At 31.4% G+C, this 10,990-nt stretch overlaps 1 protein-coding gene across 1 annotated transcript; it reads left to right on the forward strand.

Moving 5' to 3' along the window:
* Positions 1-7,031, forward strand: LOC127737947 (zinc finger protein Gfi-1b-like). The gene is made up of 4 exons (XM_052248917.1): positions 1-94; positions 3,238-3,390; positions 3,961-4,533; positions 6,367-7,031. Exons 1-4 carry the CDS (start codon positions 43-45, stop codon positions 6,597-6,599), a joined length of 1,011 nt encoding a protein of 336 aa, XP_052104877.1. The 5' UTR covers positions 1-42; the 3' UTR covers positions 6,600-7,031.
* Positions 7,032-10,990: the final 3,959 nt, after the last annotated feature.

Raw genomic sequence — 10,990 nt, forward strand, 5'->3', positions numbered from 1 at the left:
TCGTTTTTGATAAAAAATAACAGAACATTGGACACAGAAGAAATGGATCAGGCATCGTCCAGTGCGTTTCATGTTGTAATGCCGAGAAATCCGGGTAAGTATTTATTTTTCACCCATTACAATATTTGATTTACAAAAAATGAAGATAATGAGTTTTTATATTTTTAGGGAATCAAAAAATTTATAAACATATAAATAAATAAATGATCAATACTTCTTATTAAAGAAAGAAACCTCCTTTTGGGTTTGTTTAAACTTTTTTTGCTAATTTTAAATGTTATTATGTCGTTTTTATCCTCCCTTATAAAGCGGACATCTAGAGCTCTGGTAGGCATCGAAAATCCCCATTACTCTTTTCATATGATATGATAAATATGGCATTATATTTTTCTGAAAATATGAACCAAATAATGAGCAAAATTTCTTATATATTGTTTTCTTTGATACTTAACATGTCTCTTTTTTTTCTTCGATAATCGTATGATAATTTTCTTCTTCCCTACCAAACTGTTTGCCTGAAATAATGATACTGTACAAGTGATATACAAACATTATTCTTTTCCTCCAAATTTGTATCATTTTACCATTTTTATGCAAGAGGTGTAATAGGTATGTTGTAAAAAACCATTGGAAGTAAAGACATTTAATTTGTGAGACTTTTTTTTTTGGTGACTACATACAAAATTATGAGACAAAAATTCAGATGCATTTATATATTATATAGAGAAAAAATTCTAAAAGAGTATAATACTCAAACGTATATTTATTTTTTCAATTTAAATGGGTTTAAATAATATTTTATTAAGTGAATTAAATCGGCTAATATAATATATCATAAACAAATAGGATAAAGAAACAAACAACGTTGCCGCAATAAATTAATCTGTCCAAAGATTCAAATTTAAATTGTTTCCGTTTATTATCAGTGTTGAGGTCTGGAAATTCATTTGCCGGAAATTCAAATCCATCACTATTCTGTTGATGCCAACAAAAACCATCTTTCGTACGGTATAACTTCTTTAATGCACGGTCGAAGTCTTTCATTGTTTTTTTGAAAATAAAATATGAACCAGGTCAAAAATTAAGAATCAAAATAGAAAATAACGAAAAAGATAAAAATCATAAAATATGATTGAAAGTAATGTACATAGAATGTGATTTGGTCAGTTGATTTAGTTTTTTTTAATGATTAATCTCGAATTCCACGGAGGTAGTTTGTAAAACAGAGTCCTATGGATCGGTAATGGTCAGGAGATGTCGGCCAAGCAATCCCCATAGTTAGGTGAGTCCCGTAACATTCGGGAAACTCAGTCGATATTTTCGTACTCAACTGAGGTAGTTTTTTTTAACAGATACAGATACCTTATCATTTATTTGTATCAATCAAATTTTCTCTGTCTTTGAGTAGTTTTTTAATTCTCTATTTTTTATGTGTTTCAAACAATGAATATAGGTAATTAAACAACTTTATAATGGTTCATTATTTTTTTCAAACAACTTCGATGGAACATTATTTTGTTTCAAACAACTTCGGTGGATCATTATTTTGTTTTAAAAAAATTGATAATTATTTTGTTTCAAACAACTTATATGGAACATTATTTTGTTTCAAAAAACTTGAATGGATCATTATCTTGTTTCAAACACTTTCAAAGGAACATGACTGTTTCAAATAACTTATGTGGATCAATATTTTGTTTCAAACAACTTATATAGATCATTATTTTGTTTCAAACATCATAAATGGACCATACATGATTTTTTTTATTAGTTGTTATTGGCTTTGAACTAGCTGTCAGTAACTGCGAGTACTCTCAGATCTGGACTTAGTGTCTTTTTGTTGTGGGGATGTATAAGTACCCGTCCACGTCCACTCTGTGTTTTTGTTAGATTTATTTCTATTTGTATCCATCTGATGAGTTAAGCCTTTTTCAGCTGAAATTTATAGTTTGTTCTTATGTTGAATTGTTACACCACTGTCCCAGGTTAAGGGGGGGGGGGGGGGGAGTTGAGCGCTCACAAACATGTTTAACCCCGCCACATTCTTCTTTATTTGCCTGTCCCAAGTCTGTAGTTCAGTGGTTGTCGTTGGTTCATGTCTGTCATATTTGTTTTTCGTAAATTGTTTTGTTATAAATTAGGCCGTTAGTTTTCTCAATTGAATTGTTTCATATTTTCATGTTGGGGTTTTTATAGCCGACCATACGGAATGGTTTTTTTTCTCATTGTTGAAGGCCGTACGGTGGCCTATCATTGCTTACATCCACTTCATTCGAACTTTGGTGGATATTTGTCTCATTGGCAATCATATCACATCTCCTTATTTTTACATTATCATATTTGTTTTTCGTGCATTGTTTTGTACATAAATCAGGCCTTTAGTTTTCTTGTTTGAATTGCTTTACATATGTCATTTCGGGGCCTTTTATAACTGACTATGCGGTATGGGTTTTGCACATTGTTGAAGGCCATACGGTGACCTATAGTTGTTAACTTCTTCGTCATTTGGTCTCTGGAGGAGAGTTGTTACATTGGCAATCATACCACATCTTCTTATTTTTACATTATAATCATTGTTTTGGCAATCAGATTTGAATTTGAATGACTAATATAACCTTTCATAAAACCTTAGATACTTTATTAAATCACAACATAGCAGATATCCATTATAACACTTATTACAATCTGGTGAGGGAAACACAAAATTGAAACCAACACAAATATATACGCATGCTTTTTTGTAAAGTGAAAATCGTAAATAAATAGTTTAAACGATTTAAATTTCATTATTTTATCGTGTGGGCAATTTTTGATTTTCTGCTTAAACGCTTTCCGCAGATTTTACCTGCAGAAAAAAAACGTGTTGCCCTTAAATGAAATGCCGAAGTTAAGACAGTGTATTGCAGGCTTATATATCTCCATCATTTAAACACTAATCGCTGCTTCTTGTTTTAATTCCTGTCTAATTTCCTTCGTAACATATTGGATTTTTTTGGCATATGTCCCTTGTACCATCATTTTAATTTTCATTTTATACCATAACGCCTTCTGTATTCTTTCAGTAAAATAAAAAAAAGTTATTAAAAAAGGGAAAATAGTTTCTGTATTATAAGAGATTAATATTACTTGTATCAACAATTCAGTTTATGTGAGTAAGTTTAACATTTGCATCATAAATGAACGCAACGATTAGCCAAAAAAGCACATTCACATACCATATTATCATTTATTTTATAGGTTGTACAGACAATGGTGCAGACACCTGTCTTTCGGCTTCAATTGAGGCACTTAGAGAACGTTCTCAAAGTTCCATTGATGAAAAGATCACGACAGTGGGCGGAAACTACACAGCCTTTCGACCTTGGGTCCCTAAAAACCAGCTGTTTACAGGTAACTTACTACATTAAAGAACTGTTCAGCTAATAGGTTGTTGTTTAATTGCATTAAATGCTTCTTGTTTACATAGTATCACTTGTCATTTGTATGTTGCTCTTTTAAAGCCTATAATGTAAATAAATCCTTTACAAAAGAATATGTCGGATCATCTGTCTTGAACAGGTGACCAAACGAAATCATATAATTTTAAATATTAAATATCAATGAAAAATGATTATAATTCAAAATTCAAAGATCTAAATCAAATAATCATAATTACTTAATTACAGGTCTTTACAAATTTAGTGTGAATATGATTATACGATTTCCACCTTTTTACTTGATTCACCACAGTCGTTTTTATGCATAATATTGAATTTGTCTGTATTCGTAAAATTTTAAGAAGTAATTTTTCATAGCCTTTTCATGTAAATTATTTGATGAAAAACCGCAGTTGCACTATTTGCTAAATTTAAATGTCCTTATACACTTGCTGTTTTTTAATGTACGTTTTAAAAAGGTAACAACGATTTCTGACAACATTACATATCAATCTTATTGTATACTTTTTGTATTTATATTCAGATGATCCTGCTAAATTGGGGAGCTTTATACATCCAAGTTTCCTGAACACCAACCCCATGTGTGTAGACTATCGATACATTCTCCAGAACTTCCTTCTCTCCTACAGTTACTTTGGATCCTTCCCATACAGATATGGAATACCATTTGGTTTCAACCAAGCAAATAAAAAGCCTAACGAAAGTGACAAACTAAGTTTACTGGAAGTAGAAGAACGAACCACCACAAGCACAGTTGATGGTACAACCTATCAATGCAGTAAGTGTACCAAACCTTTCAGTACGCCACATGGGCTTGAGGTGCATGTTCGACGGGCGCACAGTGGATCAAGACCATTCGTCTGCGAGATATGCAACAAAACTTTTGGTCATGCAATTAGTCTGGATCAACATAGAGTCGTTCATAATCAAGAAAGGGTGTTTGAATGTCGACAGTGTGGTAAATGCTTCAAAAGGTCGTCCACTTTATCGACCCATCTGCTGATACACAGTGACACTAGACCCTATCCGTGTCCTTATTGTGGAAAACGGTTCCATCAGAAGTCAGACATGAAGAAACACACTTATATACATACAGGTAATGATGCATAATATACATACAGATAATAAGGCATTATATTTAAGTATAAAGGCGACTTAAAGCGTTTCTTTTTTTTATCTTAATTTTATTTCTAACATAAATTGTGTTCGGAAAAAGTTTTTTATCTTATTGAACAACTATCAAATAATGATATCAAACAAATAAAAATGAGAACGTTAATAAATATTTACATGTAAATATAATTATATAACTAAAAATGCATTTTCATTCCGACACAGTTACTATCTTCGTTTTTGTGACTATTACATATCTCAGTCGCCTGCAAGGAATCAACGTTAAAAATACAATCTAAAGGAAAATGTTATTGCAAACCCTTCTTTTCAAGGTGATGTTATTTATAAAGCCAACAACTTAAGGAATTGCCATTTTTTTCTTATTATTTTGGCTATTTAGACGTATTGGTGAAGTTTATAACTAAACTATGGTTTGTTGAGAAATAAAGATTTGTATACAATCAGTTAATCTGGTATTTTTAGGGATGACCATAAATTCGCTTATTTATATTAGGAAGAAAGATTTAAATGGAATGCTTTTCTGCATTGCAATTATGCTGAAATTTATAGATACATGTACGTTCAGATGCTTTTCGCGATATCATATCTACCGAACGTTCTTTGATACTTCAGGTTTTTGTAATAAAAAGAAGAAAAAAATACTACACAAAAGACCCATATAAACAAAGGATATGATATTGGTCCATAAAATATTCATACACACACATTTATACAAAAAAAAAACAGTTATGATAAATTATCAATAAAACCATTGTGGAATTCCAATGTGGTATATATTTTGAATGATTTTTAATATCACTTCCAACTTCCGCATTATATCACATTATTGCGTCCCTAACAGACAAATTTATTGGCAGTTAATCTCACTTTAGATGTATTAATATTAAAGGTTAAAATCATTACCCACACCTTCTACAACTCAGAACGTGACGGAATCAGATTGTTTCCACGATTAATTCCCTCTCTATGATTGTAAAGAGGAAAATGGTATCCCGTAACAACCCTAGGTTCCAAATGTCAGATAGTCCCCAAAAGTCATTCGATATGTTGCAGTACTAATCTTCAAATCACATCAATATTTCCCTCTAGTCTGGTTTCCGAAATGTCATGAATGCCGATATTGTTACATTCTGCATCGTATCCTATTGTTAACATGTGCCTTGTTAAAAAGCGAGAGTCTCGCGAGGTATCTCAATAGGTTACGTTGGAAGACCATTGGGTTAATGTTTAAAGATTAAAAGTGAGATTTATTGTCATCTATATATTTTTTTATCTTTACTGGTCATAGCATATGATACAATTTTCTTTATTAATTATATTTGAGATGGATTACGTTGTCCACACGTGACCTTTCAAAGGATATTACAACAATGATATAATTGAAATGATTTATTGGTATTGCAAATTGTGTGTAACTTTAAGTAATGTAACTTGTAAACTTGTATATTATCAATGTTGCTTTAGGAATGAAATCATATTAAGTCCCATCTTAAGGTTGCAATATCAGTTAAAGTTGGGACCAGGATTTAAAAAAAAAGCACCAGTATGTTGGTGGTTATCTATAACCGAAGAAAAACTAAGTAATTCATATCAAATATTGTTAGTACAATAAATCGTATGATACTTTTTGACAAGAAATTATTAAATATATATGCGTTCCTATAAAAAAAAAGTCTGTTTGAAAATTACAAGCACTGTTCATGTCTGATTTTTAAATTAGAAATTATGTTGAAAACCACTATATCACATTGTTTTTATGCTTGTAATATTACATGTTTGCGTTATTTTATAACAGGCGAGAAGCCCCACAAATGTTTACAGTGTGGCAAAGCTTTCAGCCAGTCTTCAAATTTGATCACACATAGCCGTAAACATACTGGCTTCAAACCTTTCTCCTGTGACAAGTGCGGAAGATCATTCCAGAGAAAGGTCGACTTAAGGAGACACGTGGAGACTCAACACACAGTCTCATTTGACAGACGTCTTCTACAACCACTGATAGTTCCGTTTCCATACGAAAAGAAGTAAAACAGGATCGTTTCTTGTGGAAGATTTAATTCAGTATTTGATACCGTTGGATGATGCATTCTTGTAATTTAACGAAAGCGGTACGGACAATTCAAAGTATAAAAATACACTTTTTAATCTGATTAGACTCAATTTATTGAAAGTGTTTTTCATAATTGTACAATTATAGTGGAATTTTTTTTCAAAAGCTATACTGAATATTTTTTAATGGGCATGCATTCCATAAGTGTCCAAGAGTTGTCACTTGTATAGTGCTAAACACGTCATTTATATATATATAGAATATATTGTGTTTTTTTTCTAGTCAAAAATCGTTATTGTAAATATTTGCACCATGCTTTTTGTTGATGTTATACGTTCGTTCTGTACATGTATCTGATTAAGTGATATAAATGTCATCTTGATATTAAACAAAATCAAATTTGCTCCATATTTTCAAATTTTATTCATTATAAAATCGCACACCAAACAACTGAACAAAAACTGTTGTCTTATGATTAGTCTTGCATGCAAGATTTTGTTCAATCAGGCACGGATCCAGACATTTTTAAGAGGGGTTCCAACACATACAAGTCATATAAAAAGAGGGGTTCTAACCATATGTCCCCATACAAAGAATTAGTTGTCAAAAAAGGGGGGTTCCAAACCCTGGAACATCCCTGGATCTGCCACTGAGAATCGTTGTTTGTACGTTCATGGTCGAAACCATTCAACAGGAGAGAGTAAGAAGGAATGATTCATTATTGTCCGATTAACGTTAAGTGGCAGATATTTCAAAATTTTAGAGCTCTAAAAGGGATAACAAAGTCTATAATAAGCTTATCTATGTATGATTCGTATGTTGTAAGTAGAAGAACATCATTCAGTTTCACATTTGGTTGTCGAATGAGATCAGACCGGCTGTAATGTATATCATATTAGTAATTGTCGTTTTATTTTTGAGTGTATATTGAATTAAATCCACGACAAACACTGAACGTGACCAAAACCAATTAAAGGAAAACCTGTTAATTATAGTAGCACACTGACAACTTAGGATTCTTCAAAAGAGGATCGTCTGTTTAATTGCCTTGTTTGTAGAGGCTAGGTTTAAATCTTATGTTTGAAGAAAAAGATTGAAAATAACGATTTCTAGTATACAATTAAAATGTTCATCAATAAATATTGACAAAATTTGATGAAAAAGAAGAAAAACTGAAAACACAAATAATCTCCTAGCTTGTAAGCATCGTATATGCTGCTAATGTCAGAATTGTAAAGAAAATATATTAGTTAAAAATTTGAGCATTCTAATTAATCTCTTGTTTTATATATATATGTGCCAGTGCAGAATTTTTTTTCTCCACATAAAAAATGTTATTTTATGTGAGCAAACATAAATATCATTACTAATAAGGAGGGTAAAAAAGATGATATAAAAACAGTGATAAAGCACATGATTAAAAACGATATGAAGATGTCCCCCACATCATCTTCTTTTTTGTTTTAAGGAAAATAAAGAACATTGAAAATATATCTTCCCCCAATCGACTACACGTCAAATTTCTGTTGATCGTGATTTAAAAAAAATATTAATTGGTAGTTTTCTACGATTTATTGACGTCTTGCATTGTTTACTTTCTCTAGTTACTCGTTCTGATTGATAGGGCGGTGGGAATTTTGACAGGTGAAAATTCAGGTAAAGAAATTTTCAATATATTCTATTTATTTGGTGAAGTATTTACAAAATGAGAAATCGTCATTGTTCTAAGGATAAACAAAGAGACATTGTTTACTTTTCCTTAGGTGTAATAATTGAAATTTTCTTTTGATTTGAATGTATCTTCACGTTGAGAAGGCGTTAACCTAAAGAACAAACATATAATCTAGATAAAAGAAGAAAGGTAAAAGCCCGATTCATTTAACAATAAAATCTTAAAAATCAGATTTAGATTATTTACCAGAAACTACTGGTAATAAATTTCACTAATATAAGTTCTAAATATGTGCATGTTTTAGATCTTTAATTATTGGTTTTATCGGCACTAATATTTAATTGTTTTTGATAAATTAAACATAACTAAATATGTATTGCTGCACAGGTCTGAAAACTTATGGTTCTATATCCTGTCGATACATTTAAACTTCTATTTTGCATTGTAAAGATACTCCTGCTATCTTAGAATATTTATGACGTTTTTCACTATATCCGTTGGATGTGTACTGCCTTATATTTTAGTCTGTAAAAATATGATTTATTTATAGGCTACAATTGGCTTTTAACTAGCTTTCAGTAGCTGCAAGTAGTCTTAAATCGGAATTTCGAGTCTATTTTTTCTTTTTGTTAGTTTTTTTTTGCGCCAGTCTGATGAGTCAAGCAATCTCTGACGGATTTTTACAATATATTCTTAATATGTTGCACCACTGACTCACATGCTTACACCCCTCCCCTTGCCATGTTCTGTATGTACCGGTCCGAGGTAAAGATAATTTAATTCAGTGGTTGTCGTAAGTTGCTGGGGTTTTTTTTTCGTTTAATGTTTTAGCATAAATTAGACTGTTGGTTTTCTCGTTTGAATTGTTTCACATATTGATATGTCGGAGCCTTTTATAGCTGACTATTTTAATATGTATAAAATGTGCGTTTATTGCGCTCCTGGCTCAGAGATATTTATTCATAATACATGACTTTTGGTACATCAGTGTACTTTATAGATCGAGATTTCAGTTTCGCGGAATGCAAGTTAATGTTATTTCTAATGAACATTTATCATTCTGGTTGTCCGAGTTCTTCCATTCATAAAATACACGGGTTATTTCTTAGTTTCGCCATACCAAGGAGGTTTTATGACCTCCTTGGCCATACTAACAACACTATAAACCCATGAACACAGCGTAGCCAGTGTATGAGCCTGGTAATATTCACAGTTCATGTGATTTCCCGGTACGTACATTTAACATTTAGGATATTATAGTTGTTTCATTTTTTAACTTAAATTTTGTAGCAGAATTACAAATAGTTTTCACTTGTGAATTCTCGGTTAAACCTCGATATTGTTTTGGTTTCTATTATTGTGTTTTCGTGAGTCTCTTTTGACATTAGATGTCATCACTGGTATGATATAAATAAATGATTCCAGTCTCCAACATTCAGTACTATGCTTGTTATAATGAGATCAATGAACACATATGTAAAAAACTATTTTCCTATCTAATGCTTAACAAAATCGTGGCATGATAAAAAAAACCAAACTATTTGAACCATGTGCTGATAAATAAAGTTCTGCTGACTCTTTTTACAAAATATCTTACGATTAAAATTGATCGTAAGTTATTCTGAAATGTTCATGACTTACGAGTATTTTTACTAAAGATTTTTTGTCAAAAGAGTCCCTGCTGTCCGGGGTGCTTGTCACCTTTACCACATTTTCATATTTCAATTCATTGACCTTATTTATTTGCTCAAAAATGGGCAAGGTTTAAAGCATTGAAATGGAAACGTGTGCTAAAAGGAAATGACTAAAAACTAGATATATTAGGTCACGTCCATGATACGGTTGTATCAGTCAATTTTAGCTGTTGCACACTATCGATTTTATGCCCAAGAATGATAACAAGAGGGGTAACAAGTTTGATAACAAGTATGGTAACAAGTTTGATAACAAGAATGGTAACAAGTATAACAAGTATGGTAACAAGTTTGATAACAAGAATGGTAACAAGTATAACAAGTATGGTAACAAGAGGGGTAACAAGTATAACAACAAGAGGGATAACAAGTATGATTACAAGTATGATAACAAGTATTGTAACAAGTATAACAATAGAAAAGAAAGGATATGGGATATCCATCCATGATACAAAATAGGTATATGCACGGCAAAAAACACAAAAGGCAAAAGAATAGCACTTTTATTGTGACAGTGAGGCCTTCAACATGGAGCAAGTATGGTAACAAGTATGGTAACAAGTATGATAACAAGAGGGGGAACAAGTATAAAAGTATGATAACAAGTAAGGTAACAAGTATGGTAACAAGTATGATAACAAGTATAGTAACAAGTAGGATAACAAGAGGGGTAATAAGTATGTGAACAAGAATGGTACAAGTGTGGTAACAATTTTAGAATATGAAAATGTGGTATGCTTGCCAATGAGACAATTCTCCACAAGATACCATATGACGTAGAAGTTAACAACTATAGGTCAGCGTACGGCCTTCAACAATAAGAAAAACCCATACCGTATCGTAATCCAACAAGTATAACAACTTGTCAAGTATAATAACAAGTATGGTTACATGTATGGTAACAAGAGTGGTATGAAGTTTGATAACAATTATGGTTAGAAGTATTACTACAAGTGTGGTTACAAGTATGGTAACAATTATAACAAGTATGATTAAACATAAA

Source organism: Mytilus californianus, unplaced genomic scaffold, assembly GCF_021869535.1.
Source record: "Mytilus californianus isolate M0D057914Y unplaced genomic scaffold, xbMytCali1.0.p SCAF_4, whole genome shotgun sequence".
Taxonomy (NCBI): Eukaryota; Metazoa; Mollusca; class Bivalvia; order Mytilida; family Mytilidae; genus Mytilus; species Mytilus californianus.